This window comes from Nomascus leucogenys, chromosome 22a, assembly GCF_006542625.1.
Source record: "Nomascus leucogenys isolate Asia chromosome 22a, Asia_NLE_v1, whole genome shotgun sequence".
Classification (NCBI taxonomy): domain Eukaryota; kingdom Metazoa; phylum Chordata; class Mammalia; order Primates; family Hylobatidae; genus Nomascus; species Nomascus leucogenys.
In genome coordinates, this window is record NC_044402.1 from 139,483,801 (window position 1) to 139,502,350 (window position 18,550).

The following is an 18,550-nucleotide window of genomic DNA, read 5'->3' on the forward strand; positions in this document are numbered from 1 at the left end:
CTTCTCCCATTTCCAATTGCGTATCTGTGTGGGGCCAGGATTCCTTCATGTACTTCAACATGTCCCAAGAATGATGCCAGGCAGGTGTGAGAACCCAGCTGCTGTCCACAGGGCCAGACATTAGTGCTATTTTTATTTTTTAATTACGTTTTATTATTTTTTTAATTTTTTTCAGACAGAGTCTTGCTCTGTCACTCAGGCTGGAGTGCAATGGCGCGACTCGGCTCACCGCAACCTCCACCTCCCTGGTTCAAGTGATTCGCTGGCCTCAGCCTCCCAAGTAGCTGGGATTGTAGGCACGCGCCACCACGCCCAGCTAATTTTTATATTTTCAGTAGAGACGGAGTTTCGCCATGTTGGCCAAGCTGCTCTTGACCTCCTGACCTCAGGTGATCCCCCTGCCTTGGCCTCCCAGAGTGCTGGGATTCCAGGCGTGAGCCACTGCGCCCGGTCGCTATTTTTAAATTAATAAACATTGTGAAAACTTCTCAGCTGTCATCTCTAATATAGTCAATATTGCGGATTTTTTTTTTTTTTAAGAGTATAAATTTTTAAGAGTATAAAGTGTTCTTAAGACCCAAATCATTGGGAATCTCTGTACTATGCACAAACCCTGTCACAAGTATGGGCAATGTCTCTTTGATTCAATAGTGAGGCTGTGCTGACACCGTGGGGTCCATGCCTCCCCATCACAGCTGCCTCCCAGCCTGATGAGAGGGAGACGCAGTGGGCGGCCCCTTCCCACACTGGGAATCTATGGCAGGCCTCCTGGAGGGCCACCACTGTCCAGTCCCCGACTGACCTTCAGCTCCCCTGTGGCCACCTTGAAGACCAGCTCTACCACGCAGCCCACAGCCAGGCGGGCTGCCCCTGCCGAGTGCACCTCGTTCCATATGGTGTCACTGTCCACCTGTGGAAACAACACCCCACAGTGAGGTCACCCTCCCCAGTCACCGTCATCGCCAGCCCTGGCTGGGCAGAGCAGCTCAGGCTCCGTGGGCTCTGCTTCTAAAACCCCAGGGCCTACCAGAGCCGGGGCAGCCTCGGCCCACGTTCGGGCTTCAATCTTTTTAAGACATGCCAAAAAATTTAAACAGGAAAATACAAGAGAATTTACCAGAAATAAGATGCATGTGTCCTGACCTGTTCTGAGGCATCCTCTGTTCCCTCAATTGCTTCAGTATACTTCGATCTAAAAGTAATGATGTCAAGGTGATCTATTTCCTTTTTTTTTTTTTAACTGGAACTGTAGTTAAGAGAGTTATTCAGCTTGAGTATCTCTGATCTGAGAATCTGAAATCCGAAATGCTACAAAAGCATTTTGTAGGCTGAGGCGGGAAGATCACTTGAGCCCAGGAGGTCGAGGCTGCAGTGAGCCATGAATGCACCACTGCACTCCAGTCTGGGTAACAGAGTGAGGCTCTGTCTCCAAAAAGGAAAAAAAAAAAAAAAACTGGAAACTTTCTGAGTGCCTACGTGACGCTCAAAGGAAATGCACTCTGGAGCATTCTGGATTTCAGATTTTTGGATTAGGGATGCTGAACTGCTAAGTATAATGCAAATATTCCAAAATCTGAAAAACACCAAATTCTGAAATACCTCTGGCCCCAAGCATTTCGGATAAGGGATAGTCAACCTGTCAAATAATTAGCAGCAAAATGAAATGTAATGGGAATCACGACCGGTCTCTTCCAATAGTGACTTTCTCCTGTGCTAGTTTAACTGGAAGCTCCACATCTTGGCCAGCGTAGCTAAGCGGGACTGGGAGTGCGGGCGGGTGAGGAGAGCTGCCCTGCTGACGGCACACGGTTCTGCCTAGGAACCAGCAAGTCAGCCCGCTGGCCTTTTCCACTTCAGACAGAAAACGTGTTTCACACAAACACGTCAGCAATCCCCGACTGTGTGTTGGCTCATTTATTTAGGCACACCAGAAATTTCTTACAGCCCTGGCTCACTTCGGGAGGAAAGTCGACAGACAGAGACCTGGACAGCCAGTTCTGCACAGAACAGTCTCCTATGGGAGACTGGCCAGGAGAGGGAGGTGTTAAGATGAAATACACAGTCCTTGGGCTGGCCCCAGGGCACCTGAGCATCTGTCCCCAAGTGTGTCCCTTGCCTGCAAGATGCTGTGGGGTAACACACCGGGGACTTGGGTGTGCCCAGCCCGGTGGAGGTCTTAGAAGCTGCGTCATCACAGGTTGCTCAGCTTCAACACGGTGCTGACCAGGGCGATTGCAGGTCTATTGCAGGGCGCCTCCTTCTCAAACTGAGCCCCTCTGAGCGCCGAGTGCTTTGGCGCTCCTAAGCAGGAGCCAGGCGTGTCCACCCCGCCTCTCCCTTCCCCAGACCAGGCCCTCGAGGGCTCCTGTCCACCACCAGGCAGACTTGCCACTTGACAGACACCGCTCATTATGTGGGGAGGGAGGAATTCTTTCCAGGCGGTCTTGAAGCTTCATCCTGAAAGCAAGGTGAGTTAAAATGCATTTTCAAGGGGCTGAAGACATTTCCTGAAGTGTATTCGGTGATAGTTTTCTTTTCAATGACCAAACTTCTATATTCTTTAAACGGTTTCCAAATGTCAAAATAACTCCACTTCACCTACCCTCCGCAGTGTTCGTATTCAACCTGCAACGACTGGCTTCTTCTGTAAGTAATGCTACATTGTCATTCACGGAAGCAGCCACATAAATAGGACTATTATGGGCCGATGACTTCAGCTGGAGAATCGATTCATTACAATTAAAGGTGGCAAAGGGTGTGGCAGCTCATGTCTATCATACCAACACTTTGGGAGGCCAAGGTGGGAGGATGGCTTGAGGCCAGGAGTTACAGACCAGCCTGGGCAACATAGTGAGACCCCATCTCTGCAAAAAATAAAAAAATAAAAAATTAGCCAGATGTGGGCCGGGCGCAGTGGCTCAAGCCTGTAATCCCAGCACTTTGGGAGGCTGAGGTGGGCGGATCACAAGGTCAGGAGATCGAGACCATGCTGGCTAACACAGTGAAACCCCGTCTCTACTAAAAATACAAAAAAAAAAAAAAAAAAAAAAAAAATTAGCCAGGTGCAGTGGCGGGCACCTGTAGTCCCAGCTACTCGGGAGGCTAGGGCAGGAGAATGGCATGAACCCGGGAGGCGGAGCTTGCAGTGAGCCGAGATCACGCCACTGCACTCCAGCCTGGGCAACAGAGCCAGACTCCGTCTCAAAAAAAAAAAAAAAAAAAAAAAAAATTAGCCAGATGTGGTGGCCTGGGCCTGTAGTCCCCACAACTCAGGACGCTGAGGCGGGAAGATCACTTGAGCCCAGGAGGTCGAGGCTGCAGTGAGCCATGAATGTACCACTGCACTCCAGTTTGGGTAACAGACTGAAGCTCTGTCTCCAAAGAGGAAAAAAAAAAAAAATCCAAGCTGACATCCCAGGAGTGAGCGCTGGGCAGAGCAAGATTCTGCCAGCTGCTGTGTCAGCCAGGAGAGGCGGGGTCCCAGGCAAGCCAGGCCCCGAGGCTGCCCCTGTGGGGACAGCACCCAGAGATGGTTTCTCTCCAACATACAATGAACTGGGCTTTGGGATTAGGCCAACACTGCAGGGAGCGGAGGGTGGACTCCGCCCGTGTTCTGAAGGGTCTTCTGGGGATTCTGCACACCTGGGGTGCCGAGGAGCTGCTTGGTCTACCAGGTGCCCTCCCATGGGACCCTGGGGTTCAGAAGCTTCTGGAATGTCTTGCACAGAGTGAAGGACAAAGCCCCAGCCAAACTGCAGGACCCCAGTCCCTAGAGAACTCAAGAGACCCTCCTTCGCTGCTTCAGGACCACGGCTCCAGCTCCCAGGGACCAGCCTGGAGTTCCAGGAGCTCCAGGGCTCTTGCAGGGAGCCTGGCTCAGGCGTGTAGCACCACCGCTGAGCAACAGCCTGGCTCAGAGCAGGCAGCCGCAACTACTAACGCAGGAAGGAGCAAATGGCTCATTCTGTATTTTCTTTTTTTTCTTTTCTTTTCCTTTCTTTCTCTCTCGCTTTCTTTTCTCCTTTCGTTTCCTTTTCTCTCTTTCTTTCTCTTTCACAATAAAGACAGGAAAAAGGCGGGGGGAAACATGGAGAAAGCTTCCCACGGAGAATCCCATGGAGTCTAAAACGGACACGCCGAGGGCTGGCAGGGCTGGGAGGCCTTTGGGAAGCTCAGAGGAGCCGTGGGGAGCCGGGTGTACGAGAGTAGGCCGGGGCTCCGCTAGGCGAGGCCGAGCAGGGACACCAGCTCCTCACCTAGTTGAAACTTGCGGTCACTGGAAAGGAGCAATGCAGGAGCTGATCTGGTTTGAAAAAGAGGTCAAAGCACTTTACAGCCCACACTTCCCAGCGTTGAGGAGGGGTGAGTTTTCAGTGTTCCAAGCACCACTGTTCTGCCTCCAGGAGAGTTTGCAGCTGCTTTCGGGAAAGGTGGCCGGCTCTGCTCACCCGCTCTGCCCTCCCTGACAAGAGCACCTGCTGTGTGCCCACACTTCGGCTCCCGAGGTCTACTTTGCTCCTCCTGATACCCCAAGAGGCTGGCCCCTACTGGCTCCAGAGGAGACCTGAGGCTCAGGAGAGCTGTATCTGTGCCAGCGACAGCAAGTGCACCCCACAGCCAGGGCAGGGGTCTGCACAGGCCTCCTGTCTGTCTTCTTCCTTTTGGAAAACAATGGGAAGAAAACGCATCTTGCCGATGGCTGTACCTGAGGATGCCCCACGGCCTGCACTGTTCCCTGCCCATGCCAACAGGCTACCTTCTCTGCCCGCGTCCACGTGGGGAGCTTTTCCATCAGCATCTGTGCACGAGTGCATGCCTGTATCCAGATGTGAGGGTGCACCTCTCATCTGCTGTGCCTCAGATCTGGATTTAACACTTGGGAGGGGCTGCTGGGCTCACCCCCTCAGCTCTGAGTGTGCACTTAGCTTTCATTTGCAAATGATGAATTCTGCCTTGCACAGGCGTGCTGGCTGCAGGGCAGTGCAAATTCAATTCTTTTCAAGTCTGGCCAAAAACTTGCCCCAAATTAAGAGATTGCAGCCTATTTACAATACAAAATAAAATAACTCTAGGAGGGCTTGGTGGTGGTATGAATAAATGCCGTTTATTCTCTTTCTGATGGGATAATTTTCAAAGCAGTGATTTTTATAAAAACGCAGGAAGAAAACAATTTTGTTTCATTTCCATAACAGAATCCAGACCTTCAGCTTCACCCTGCGATCAGTGATTACACACACACCGCACCATTTCGGCTGCAGCGGCTCCTGCTGTCCACTGGCTCCCGTCCTCCCTGCCTGTAACCGTCTGTGGTGATTCACGGCGCTGCAGGACCATGATGGCCCAGATCTGCTTGGAGGCTCCGCCTCAGCCTCTTATGGCCGCCCTCGCTATTGCCACCCCTGCCCAGGCTGCAACAAGGAGGTCAGGGGCCAGGGGAGAACCCTTTTGTTACTGAGAAGTTTGATTGCAAGACCTGACCTTTCCTGTGTGGACGGATGGGCAGATGCCCAGACTGGAAAGTCCTTGTGAACTTATGTGCCCAGGCCAGGTCCATATCATCAGCTCGTAGAAGCCGGCACAGACCAGTGATTCATATGCCCAGGCCAGGTCCATATCTTCAGCTCGCAGAAGCCAGCACAGCCCAGCGAGTAGCCCTACAGACTCCACGTGTCCCATGGGTATCACGGTCACTGCACTGGGAGCCCCACCTGTAGCTTCGGGTGGAAACTACGTACAGAATATAGAAGCACGCATCCTACCCGCAGCATACTCGTGGCCTGATGTGAGCAGATTACTGCTGCAGACTTCGAAGGGGATGAGATGCTGGCTGCATACAGGATCCTGTTTCTTAAAGCGAGAGCCACTGAAAGCCAGAGCCCCAGCCACGAGCTCTTAAGGTGAGAGCCACTGCACCCCAGAGCCCCAGCCGCCTGCGCCAGACAACCTTCCCCAGAGAAAGGTGCCCGAGTCGGCGATCAAAACGCTCTCGGCTCACACGGCCTTTGAAGCCACACATGGGCAGCCCCTGCCCGCCAGACCGTGTGTGGGAAACACCTGGCAGCAATTATTCACTTTGAGGGAAGCAAGGCTGCGATTTCTGTGACCACTGGGACTCGAGAAGAAAACAGGACATTATTTACACATTAAAGGAACACTTACCCCAACACCACCGCAGGGGAGCCGGACGAACACGGAGGCGAGGGAGCCTGTGGGAGGGAGGGAGACGGTCAGAGAGGCCAAGGGCACGCGGCCGAGGAGCTCGGCAGGCCCTGGGAGCACTCCGGGGTCTTCAGTGGCACTTGGGCATTTGTGGGACACCGAGGGGCCACTGCTCCCCCATGTGACACCCTGTGGCCCTGCTGCAGGGTCAGCGTCTGGCCCTTAGAGGTGCCTTGACTCCTGTGAGGGCTGAGCTGGGTCACAGACCCTGGTGGGGACACCTCAAATTGTGCCATCAGCCTGTCAGGGGCCCAGGAGAGGCATCAAGCCACTGGGGAGCAGGAGGTACCCCTGGTGGGCGTCTGCCTGCAGCCCCTGCCCCTGAGGGGCTGTATCTAACAGCAAATCTTGCTCCAGGACCCCGAGCCTGGCTCCTCAGTGAGCTCCTTGGGCTTGTCTAGCAGCCCCCTCCCATGGCAAACAAGGGACAGGTCTGGGATTAAACACGGGTGCTGAGGCCTCTTAGACCCTGAGATCCTCAGGAATGTATGCAGCGACAGCCCCTCCCTGCGACACAGGCAGAGCGTGTACAGCTAACTGAGGGCTCCAAGGACGTTGCAGCTGCATGCCAGGCCTCCTCCCATGGAAATCGGGGCCCTCGAAGCCCCCACCCCACTGCTCTGGCGCCCATGCCTGCTCCAGCAGTGAAAGTGCTCCCAGGACAGGGATGCTGTCTTTTTCCTGTTTGACCCCAGTGCTGGCTGAATGCATGTCACTAGCTTAAAACCCATCTGTGGAGGACAACAGACCCCCACTAACCAGGGGTGGGGCCTGCCATTCCTAGCAGCTGCCTGGGCCCCAACCCCTCACTCTCCGCAGCCCCCGGCCCCTTCCTGGGCTGGAGCTGGAGCGGCATCTCACATGCTCCAGGGAGACTGGCTTGATGTAACAGGCTCCTTTATCCAACGTGGGACCCCACTTTCTGGCCTCAGCTGGGCTGTACCCCCGCTGTGGGGCTCCTCTCCCATTCTCAGCCTGCTCCAGAACAGCAGCCCCCACTCTGTGTGCTCTGGTCCACGCTCCTAGGGCTGGCTGCCGGGGGCCATAGTAAGGAGTTGGCCATGGGTCCATTAGGGCCTGTCTGCCTCTTGCCTGGAGGGCTTGCCAGCCTGGTTAGCACGAAAGGAACCCTTCCTCAGGGAACAGCGTGCCTGGCTGGGAAGGGCAACTGTGATGGCCCCAAGCTGCAGGAGAGTGGCTGGCACAGACGAGAAGCTAAACAGAGGCCTGCTTGCCTTAGCCCACGGACGCCCACACCCCCACGGACACCTGCCGCCCCCCGACACCTGCAACCCCCCCCCCAGACGCTTGCACCATCACCCCACCATGGACGACTGCACCCCCCCCCCAGACGCCTGCACCATCACCCCACCACGGATGACTGCACCCTCCCCATGGATGCCCGCCCCCCCCACCCCGCCCCATGGACACCCACACCCCCCATGGACACCAGCACCCCCCACGGACACCGATACTAGCACCCCCCACAGATGCCAGCACCTCCCATGGATGCCAGCACCCCCCACAGACGCCAGCACCCCCCACGGATGCCCACACCCCCTCATGGACGCCAGCACCCCCCACGGACATCCATATCCCCCACGGACACCAGAACCTCGCATGGATGCCCTCACCTCCCACGGGTGCCCACACCCCCCACAGACGCCAGCACCCCCACGGACACCGACACCCCCCCACGGACCCCCCATGGACACCAGCACCCCCCCACAGACACCCACATGTCCCACAGACAGCCATAGCCAGGCCCTAGTGTGAGGCCTGACGCACAGAGCTGACCCAGGCTCTTCTCACTCTGTGGAGGTCATGGATCTGCATCAAGGCTGGAGGCTTGTAGAATGGCCACGTCCACGTCCCAGGGCTGGGGAGCTGCCACGCCAACAGGGAGCAGGGCAGGAGGCAGGAGGCAGGGGGCAGCAGCTGCAGCCACTTTCAGAAGGGGCTCAGGGACTCCCGGGCACCCGGGCCCCCCAGGCAAAGGGAGGATAGGCCCGGCCCCCATCTGCTAGGAGGGCCCGGCCAGCTGATGGGCGCAGGCGCCATGCAGATGCTGTGACGTTTTCCAGACAAAGTCCTTCGTGCTCGGAGGAGCCAGCCTGTGTCGGAGGGAGCCCGGGCTCCTCTCCACCTGGCCTGGCTCCAAGGGCAGGGTCTGTGCCCGCCTTGTCCCTACTCCCTGCCTGGGCTGTACGAGGCACTGAGCCAGCAGGGGCTTCGGTCGGCCCTGGCTCTCCCTGCGGCACTCAGCAGGCAGCCTCGGCCTCTGGGTCCTGGCCCTCATGCCCACTGAGGGCAGCAGCACCAGCATGCCTCCCCCTCCCGGGCGCTGTCCTGGGCCTACTTCCTCCATGTCCATGGCTCATGGACCCGCCGCTGCCTGGACCAGTCGTGGCTCCTGACCCTGGTTCCCGTGTCCACGTCAGCGTGGGACGTGGGACAACATCAGCTAACACTTCTCACCTGAGCCTCATGGCGGCCAGCCCTCACCCCAGCAGGCATGTTGGCCCTGCTCTCCTCTGCGCCTTGGTGACAGCAAGGAGTGGACGTGGGGCTGACCATGCGGGGAAGCGGCCTGCATGCCGGACCCCTTTGGGAGGCGCTGGGGCCGGGCAGGAGCTGGCGGGATGTGGTGTGCGAGAGAGCTGGTGCGTAGGTGGAACGAGACTGAAAAAGGAGGAGGGCGTGGGTGCCAAGGTGCCAAGCCACCTGCTGTCCTGCTTGCTGCCCGTCATCTGTAGTGGGGTCACCTAATGCCAACCTCACCACAGTGGGCGGGTGCTGCCTTGGAAGGGTGGTCATGGCCTTGGTGAGTGGCTGAGCAGCTGGGGCTGGGAGTGACTCCGTGGGCCACGTCGTTCCATCACTGACTACTCCAACACACGGGAAAGACACTGCCCGAAACCAGGGAGCTCGTTTTCCAAATAATGCACGCGCTCAGCTATATGAATTCACAGTAGACAGACGTGTCCAGGTATCTGCAAGAGACTGAATCTCTTTGAAATCATAGCCAACCATGTCTACATTAAAACCACAAGTCATCCAACTGTTTTGAGTTTGCTCATTATCTAGCAAAGACCAAAACAACAAAGAAAAAGTACACAATCATGCATCCAAATACATGTATATAGGAATGGAGTTACAGGCAGACTTTTGGTGACAGCTGTGAGGAGCCCAGCGGCCTCCTGTGGTTTGGAGCCACAATCACCAAGCCCAGGCCACGAAATGTTCCAGCCTGGTGACAGGGCCTGAAGCTCTGCAAACGACCAGCCCTACTACTTGTTTGTTTGCCGCAGGCTGGCAGACAGGCGTTCTGTGCCTGGGGTGGCGAAGGGAAGGCTCCAGCCATCCTCTCGCCGCTGCTCCTGCTCCCTGGCTGGGAGGAGGCCCTCGCTGTGCCAAGTCATTTTCCTGCTGCACCCTGCCCTGAGCATCACCGGTGCCCACTCGCCAGGGGCCCAGCTCTGCCTGGATGCAGTGCCCTGCCAGCTGACATGAGCAGATGAGCCACGTGACTTTCAGTGACATCTAGGGCAGCGGCCAGCCTGCCTCAGGCCCACGAGCCAATTCAGCCAAGCCTTATGCATGGCGTCTCACCACATCAGAAAGGAAATGTGAAGGCCCTTGCACACGGCTTAGCGGCTTGTGGATTCCATTAAAAGAGGAAAGAAAAAAATCACACAGTAGTGTTTAAACACCTCATTAGGGTTATGTTTGCAAAACTCAAGATAATCATCGGCTACTACCAGGTCTGAAATACTTAGACTGATGATAATGAAGTTTCTGGGTTAGGACAATTGTTGGAAATTCAAAAATCGATCTTGAGTTGTGAGAAGGTAATGGGAGAGGTATCCTCAAAGGAATGTGAACAGATTTTAAAGCACGAAGCTTTCCAGGAAAGAACACGAAACAGAATGATCAACCTTCCTTTAAACAAAAGAAATTGACTAGAATGGTTGCCTTCGGAGGACAGGAATGGGGCAAAGGGATGCTGCAGAGACACTTCAATAAAGAAACCAGCAACAATACAGGGGTCTTCGAGGGCCCAATGCAGGCCGTGAACTGAGGACCAGGGGCCCACCGGGTAACCAGCAATCGCAGGAAAGAGACCTCCAAGCTCACTCCGTCCTTGACTATCTATCAAGGACGCTACACATCCAACTTTCTGCTTTCCTTTTTGACGATCTCTCCTAAACTTTGTTTGAAACTAGCTTAGAAACCTAAGCAAGGTGGTGGATCTAAGCCTGCCTTCAGCCTCCTGCTGGTGGAGCTGGGCCTGCCTCCATCCTCTGCCCGCTGAATTCCACAGGTTTGGAAGACTGAAGGTGGCAGGGGATGGACTGACAGCCAGTCCTTTGAAAATGGATGAAGGTGTCAGGAGCAGCTGCCATTCTGAAAGGCGTGGAGGAGGGCGCACGGAACTGCGTGTGTGCAGGACACGGCCTGATGAGCGATGCTCTGAGGCCGCCCAGCAGCTCCCACGCCTGCTGAAGCCCCTGCTGTGGCAGCCCCGGTGACATCGAGGCAAAGATATTGTCCCCTCATGGGGCCCACAGGCAGCCTCTCCCATGCTGGAGAACCTGGCCAGAAGCTGAGGTGTCACATGGGGAGGCAGTGACATTTCCTGGTAAGGACTGGAGAATCCTGAGGGACAGCACACTCCAGCCTCAGTGCCTCGATGCACGGCCTTTGCCCACCCAGCTCCCGGACAGAAGGTGCCTGCCCTCTCCACCGTCCACACCACCCTTGCCCTTTAGGGCTCCCTTTCCCAGCCCCAGCGGCGCTCCCTGCCTCTGCTAGGTACTCCACAATCCATGCGCCATCTTCTCCCCCAGGAGCGCGTGCCCCCTTCCTCGGGGAAGCTGCATCAGCTTCTCTCTGCAGGGCGATCTCAGACTTCCTGGCCGCCACCCTCTCACAGACCATCCAGTAGAGGCCGGCCTCCACGATGGGCCTCCCAATGTTCTTTTGCCCTGGGACAGCATGTCCTCCGGTGGCTTCCTGAGAAAGAACAGCTGGAGCGTGAAAGCTCTGGCCCTTGCATGCCTGGAATGCCTCTGTGCCACCTTCCTATTCACCCAGCAGTTTGGCGGGACACAAACTTCAGAAGGGCAATGACACGCCCTTAGAACTGGCATGGCCTCAGGCCCCATGGAGTCTGCAGGTGCTCTGGCTCTCTCTAGTGCCCTGGCTCTCACCTCTGTCCTTGCATTCTGAGGCTCTGCTGTTTCACCCTAAGAGGGTCTTCCTTACCCCTGGTGGGTCCCTGCAGCCCAGACTCTGCCTTTGGCCTGGGGCCTTCTGAATTCCACAGACACCTCCTCCTCACCTCTGCCTTCCCTGGGAACTCCTGCCGTTTGGACCCCGCACACTGGAGTGAGCTTTGGCCTTCTTCTCCATCATCTCACTTCCCAGTTTCCCAGCGCTGTCACGTTTTGCTCCGGTTTCTGGGAGATGACATCACCATATCTTCCAGTCTGAGGATTTTCTTTTTCTGCAGTCAGGTGTTTAATTTTTGTCTTCTCTGAACGTTCTGTGCTTTCCCCTTTTCCACTGAACTTGTCCATGTTACATGGATGCAGGATCCTCTCTGAGGGTGCTAGCGGCAGCTGGGTTAGCGCCCCGCACTGTCTGCCCGCAGCTCCCTTCCCTTGTGTGGCTCCAGCTCCAGGTCCCTACCGAGTCGTTCCTCGGGCCCTGGGTCCTACTTGGTTGTCCACTCCTAAGGGGGAAATGCCAACGGCTGGGTGGAAGCTCTGGGCACACAGGGGGTGATTAGCCGTGAGCACCAATATAAGGGATCTCAGGGGCTATTTGTTGGGAACCCCGATGTCAGCTTCTTTGGGGCTGGTCAAATCCACAGAGGGGTCTCCTGTCTTTTGCTTGGAGGGTATAGGTCAGCATGCTGGCAGCCCAGTGGGGAGGGGTAGGGGGCTTGGCATCCACGCCCTCATCGAGAGCAGCCGTCTGCAGTCCAGGAAGCCCCTGTCTTCCACCATCCCTTCCAGAGGGACAGTAGAAGGGTGCTGTGCCCCTTCTAGAGCGGCAGCAGGTGAAGCAGCTGTGTCGGGAGTCGGGGCCCAGAGGCCCTTCCACCAGCTTTGGCCCAGGCCCCTGACTGAGTGCCTCACTGAGTCCATGGTCTCTGCAGTTGCTGAGCCTGAGCTGTCAGGGTCTGTGGGGTGGGTCGGTGGCCCTTGTCCCCGGCACTAGTGCAGGATCTACCTCATGAACCTGCTCAGCCACATCCTGGCCCACCTGCTTCCTACTGCTATTCACTCCTTTCTCACTTTCCCCAAACTTGAGGCTTCTGTCCTTTTAGAAGCCTCCGTACCACAGGGCGGGGGGACTCCGGAAGCAGCGTGACTGCCACCCCAGGCCAGAGCCCATGCGTGTCCTCATGGCCCCACTGGCTCCATGGTCTGTGACCCCGTTGGTACCTACAGGGCATCCAGTATGGAAGGTGCCCTCGGCGAGTGGATGAAGGCACGAGCGAGCGAGTGAACGCGTGAAGGACTAGGCGTGCAGGTCTCTGTGAGGCTGAGTCTGCCAGGCACAGGCTTGGCACGGAGGACACCTCCTGCAACATGTGCCCCGCCAAACGCAGTCAATGAGTCAGGCACGGCCCACCCTCTCCTTGCCCCTGCAACCCCTGCGTTCATGGTTCCTAGTTCTCTCTCTCTGCCTTCCTAGGGTCCTGCTCAGGGAAGAGCCAATATGCTCTTCCCAGGGCAAAGGCATGGAAGATGGGGAAGAAAACCAGTGGGCAGTGACTGTCCTGGTTCAGGGTGGCTGGGAGGCAGGGAAAGACATTATCGAAGAACAAAGGGAGCCCTGGGAGCCCCCATCCCCAGGCCCGGGTTCTGTGTCCTGGAAGCCCCCGGCCCCGGGTCTAGTTTCTGTGCCCTGGGAGCCTCCTGCCCTGGGTCTGGGTTCTGTGCCCTGGACACCTCCGGCCCCGGGTCTGGGTTCTGTGCCCTGGACACTCCCGGCCCCGGGTCTGTGTTCTGTGCCCTGGACACCTCCGGCCTCAGGTCTGGGTTCTGTGCCCTGGACACTCCCGGCCCCGGGTCTGGGTTCTGTGCCCTGGACGTCCTGGCCCTGGGTCCACGTTCTGTGCCCTGGAACCCCCGGCCCCGGGTCTGGGTTCTGTGCCATGGACACCCCCAGCCCCGGGTCTGGGTTCTGTGCCCTGGAAGCCCCCAGCCCCAGGTCCCGGTTCTGTGCCTGGGAACACTGGGAGTCCCATAGAGCTGGGTGGGAGTTCACCTGCCTCTGCTGAAGATCCCTGTGGAAAGCCTCTCACCAGCAACCCAGGCAGAGGATGCCCATTAGAAAGTTCTCTCCATGAGGCCAAAATTCCCCTCCACCACCTGTGCAGGTGCTTTCAGTCAGAGCCAAGACACCAGCAGCCTTTCACCCTTAAGCGGTGGACACTCCCTAGGCCTCCTCTTGGTCTTGCTCTGATGGGCCTTAAAGTGGAGCTCAGAACACAACTGCAGGCTCCCTGCAGGGCAAGGCGGGCAGCACGCTGGCTGTGTTCCTAATCAGCTTCTCGAACCTAAACTCTGTGATTCAAGATGCTTCTAAACTAACGGTTCTCAGCCCAGTTTTTACACAAACACACCTGCTACCTGGCACGTTCATCAACAACCAGTGGCTTGTGAACAGAGGGTGAAAGGTTCCCTTTCAGGCCCTTTACCTTATAACCTGGCAGGTGACACCCACAGGCGCCCCACACACAAGGGGCTGAGAGCTGGAAACACAACCTCGGGGACTTCAAACCCAATATGGGAGGAAAGGAAGGTCCTGAAATACCTAGAAGTTTCTTACTGTCCAGTTTCTGCCGGTTGAGGGGGTTCGTGCCGTACAGGAGGGTGTGGGCTTCCGAGTGCACCGTCTGCAGCTCCTCCAGGGTGGCCTTGCGTCCGCGGATGCACTGTGGGGACAGGCGAGAGGACACTCACACGTTCTGCAGAAGCTGCTGCTTCAGCTCCACAGACAGAAACTCCAGCTGAAACCACTGCCCAAAAGGAAACTTAGTTTGATACAAAAACAAGCACGTTATTTGGTTACTGCAAAAGAAGCAGCAACATCACCCAACATGATATTTTAAAATATTTAAGAAATATTTTAGAGGGCTTACACTTAATTATAGCTTTGAAAAAACATTTTAAAAGATAATTCCAGCCTTCAATGCATTACCCTTCACTGTCGCACAAATGACTTGGCATCAAATTATTACTTTACTTTCCAACTGCCAGGGTCTGGTCTTAAAATAGAGGTGAGCTGCTGCGCTTCCCTCACATTCAAGGGAAACCCCAGCCGTGCTCCCGGAGTCTCTGAGCCCCAGGATGAAGCAGCCTTCCTCGGACCGCCTGGGGCCACAGCCGCCATGGTCTGGCATCTGCCCTGGATGGCTAGCTGGCATCCGGCTGCGTCTCTCTGTGGTTTGGAAATTCCTCAGATCGAGATCCCTGGGCTAATTCAGATTTTCTCTAGAAATTCACAGGGAAATTAGTGTTCTTCAGTTGAGCTACATTTATTTAGCCTTTCAAAGGGGACGATGGCTTTGGACATGAGATTCGAGTTAACATTTCACATGGAAATGGCTCTCAGAGGGTTAGGCCACCACAGGATGAGTCAGACGCCACTCAGGTGGCCCCGGTTGTGGCTGTCACCTGCTTCTCTCAGACCGGAGCAGGATCTGCCCTCTCCCTCCTGACCGCAGCCCTGCCCCAGCATCCACTGAGCTCCTGCAGGCCTGTGTCCACACTGTACGCGTCTGACTCATCCTGTGGTGGCCTAACCCTCTGAGAGCCATTTCCATGTGAAATGTTAACTCGAATCTCATGTCCAAAGCCATCGTCCCCTTTGAAAGGCTAAATAAATGTAGCTCAACTGAAGAGACTTGTGGTGGGCGAAGCTAGGGGGCTTTCTACGCCAGTCCAGCACCTGGGGCTCCTCTCAGGCCACCAGGAGCCGTAGCACACAGCCTTCCTGCAGGACGCACTGCACCTGGGGGTCCTGTCCATGCAGGGCAGAGAAAGAAGGGGGGGAGCCAACAACTCAGTCCCTGCCCACAGGGGAGGGACCTCCAGAGGGCAGGTGCGCTGGGCAGGGGAGGCTGCTCTGCGGGTTCCCTTCTCGTGAACAACAATTCCACAAAACCGGGCTTTCTCTATGAAGGTCACTTGTTTAACAAAGAAAAGATGTGGCACGGCTTCCAATGGTAAAAAACGACTCTATGGTCCCATCCACAACCTAGCGCTGCTTCTACTTTGGGGACATAAGCCAAGTGTCCCTGGAAAGCCAGGCAGGAGGGACGTACTCCCTGGGTAGGGGTCAGGGTGCAGTCGGGGCCCTGGGCAGCTGCGGGGGCTTCTAATTTATTTTATTTATTTTTTTTTGAGATGGAGTTTCACTCTTGTTGCCCAGGCTGGAGTGCAACGGCGCAATCTTGGCTTACCACAACCTCCATCTCCCGGGTTCAAGCGATTCTCCTGCCTCAGCCTCCCGAGTAGCTGGGATTACAGGTGCCCATCACCATGCCTGGCTAATTTTTGCATTTTTATCAGACATGGAGTTTCACCATGTTGACCAGGCTGGTCCTGAACTCCTGACCTCGGTGATCTGCCCGCCATGGCCTCCCAAATTGCTGGTATAACAGGAGTGAGCCACCGCACCCGGCCAGAGCTTCTCATTTCTAATGATTTCCAGAAGCCCACATGTGTGTACAGGCACAGGCAGCTGTGGCCAGGGCCAAGTTCCCTCTGGACAGATGGGCCTGGGCAGCCCATGCTTGGGAAGGCCCTTGTAGGGCACCACAGGCTGTGCCCTGTGGTGCTAAGAGGCAAGTCACGCAGTGTGGACTTCAGGTAAAAGAACGGCAGGGCAGCCATGTGTGTCCTCCCCACTCAAAAGTGACCCACTGGATAAGAACTTGAATTGCAGCAAGAGAAGACTTGACGTTAGACCACAAATTAAATTCACAAAGTTGATGTTAGAATAAGGCAAAGAAGAAAAGTAGAAAAGCCCTCTCCTTACAAACACATGAAGTGGACACAGAAAAGACACAGGATCAAAGCCCCAAAAGCTCTGCGACACCACGACGGCTCGGGCTGCAGGATGCAATACTGTGATGGCTCAGAACGAGCACCTGAGAGGCTTTTCCAGAGCCACTCTGGGAGCGGTGGTGATGATGGCCCCTTCCTGATTTCTCAGGAGGCTGACCTCATTATTTCTGTCTCCCTTTAATTCCTAGGATAAGACAGAAGGCATCTTTGCTCCTTATAGCAAACACAGGCTTGGGGCAGGATGCAAACCCCAGTCGTGGCCCTGGTCTCTGCGGCATCTGACTTCCAGCCCACCCCCTTCTCCTCTCCTTCGTGGACACCGTGCCTGGAGGCAGGACAAACCAAGCTGGGCACGCGAATTGGCCAGGAGCTGCTCTGGCTCCCAGGAAGCCTCTGCAGGAGGGCGGGGCCCGCACACACACGTGGCTATACGAGGACCTCTGACTGCTCAGAATGTGTGAGGCAGATTCCCAAGGCCTGCTCTGGAGTAAGGCGGGGAGCGAGACAGCTGGACCGGGGGCGTCTTGCTAGGCCAGCCTGCCAGCATCGACAGGGTCCCAAGCTCGCAGAAAAGATCTCCCAGCCCACTCTCATCCTTCCTCACCACGCGAAGCCAACACAGCAGTGTGACGGCAGGGCCTCATCCCCCAGGCCCCAGGCAGTCGTCTACCCAGAGAAGAGGTGCTAACTGTGAGGCCCTGCCCTCGGGCCTGGACTTCAGTCTTGCGGTGGCCTCCATGTGGTCTGTGGACTGGGGAAGTCACAGCCCTATCCACCCCATCTTCTCCTATCAGGTACCCACTCTAACGAACTGTGCCCCGTACCCATGGCCCCTCTGCTTAGCCATCTCAGGAGGCCAGTGACCCCTGGCAAGCTGGCACTGAAAGCCTGGTGGGTGATGTCACGTCCCTCTGGGCTGAGTTAGCACATCGCTCACTCTGGACCTGAAGGGGCACCCGCACTGGAGAGCTGCCCCACGTGTGGGAACAAGGCACTACTGTCCAGGGAGCATGGCCTCCACCGCCTCTGTGGCTGTCTCCCAGCCACCTGTCTTTCCCCAGCTCTCCTCACCCTGAGATCCTGCCAGGCTCAGGTTTTGTCCCACAGCCCCAAAACCTGGGGACCCTCTGCCAGCCCTTGGCTCAGTCGAGGCTGGCACCTTCACCCACGGTGCTGAGGACAGGCAGAGGAGCCAAGGGCGGGCGGAGGAGCCGAGGGCGGGCGGAGGAGCGGACTGTTTCTTCCAGGGTCTTTGCTTTCTCACTCCTCCCTCCCTTGCTTGCATTTGCTTTGCTTTTCTGGCTGAGAGACCCTGTCCCAATCCCCTGGCCTCAGCGGACACTCCCTGAGGGTGGGGGCACACGTAGGGGAGGGACAAGGAAGCAGGTCATGGAGCTCTGGAAGCCTCAGGAGGCCTTGGGCAGTCCCCGGAAGGGGCAGCAGGACGGCTGTCTGGTCCTGTGGAGGGAACGGACGTGGGGAAGAAGGAGTTTCCCGCAGCCAGTGTCCGCTGGGCAATGCTGCCCTCCAGTGGCACAGCCGTCCCGACCAGATCCCTGAAGCAGGTGCCAAGAGCCTCTACGGTGGCTCCTCCCCGCCTCCCTCCTCCCTCCTCCCAGAGGGCACTGCAGGAGAGGGTCCTGGGTCTGACTTTTAGAGAATTCCTCCCTGAAAATTATGTATCACCAATAAAACTGGTAAAGGAAACGGGGGTAATATGAAGCACAGATTGACTTAAGTTCCCAAATATCCCAGCCTCCAAAGGAGGGGCAGGCCAACCTGCAGGGCGGCATCCTGCAGAAACTAAGCCAGGAGACCAGAGGCCCTCCGTGCCCACGTAGCAAGGCCACGCCACGCCACGCCAGCTCCACGTGCTCACTCATCTCTGCCACGGCCACTCGGGCCCTGGGCTGTTGGGTGCCCAGGACTGTTGGAGGGGTGGGTGCGGATGTTCCTGTCCACCCTGTGAGCTATCTGCAGGGTGGCGCGATTCCTGGTGTGGGGAGTGGACACAGCAGGTCCCTAATGGTGGGTCCTGGCATCCATGGGGCCTTGTGCGACCCTGCAGTGTTGCCAGCCCCTCTCTACAAAGAAATGGAAATTTGTCCAAGGTCACCAGCTCCCAGATTGCACGATCAGCAGGGCCTGGCCACACCCTCGTCCCTGTTGAGAGCTCAAGATCCCCTGTGACAGCTGCCTCCAGGGTGAAGAGCACCAGCTGGGACAGCCTCACCGAAGTG

The 18,550-nt window shown here is 56.6% G+C and overlaps 1 protein-coding gene across 4 annotated transcripts in view; it reads right to left on the reverse strand.

Annotated features, from left to right (window-relative positions):
• Nucleotides 1-18,550, reverse strand: part of HDAC4 (histone deacetylase 4) — a 354,090-nt gene that overhangs the window by 41,777 nt on the left and 293,763 nt on the right. For 3 of the 4 annotated variants that reach the window (XM_030804317.1, XM_030804316.1, XM_030804319.1), the window contains 3 exons: nt 14,053-14,173; nt 6,160-6,206; nt 803-910 (listed from right to left, as the gene is read on the reverse strand). In XM_030804317.1, coding sequence (XP_030660177.1) covers nt 803-910; nt 6,160-6,206; nt 14,053-14,173 — 276 coding nt within the window. The remainder of the gene's footprint in view (nt 1-802; nt 911-6,159; nt 6,207-14,052; nt 14,174-18,550) is intronic. The other variant, XM_030804318.1, reaches the window with a different exon arrangement.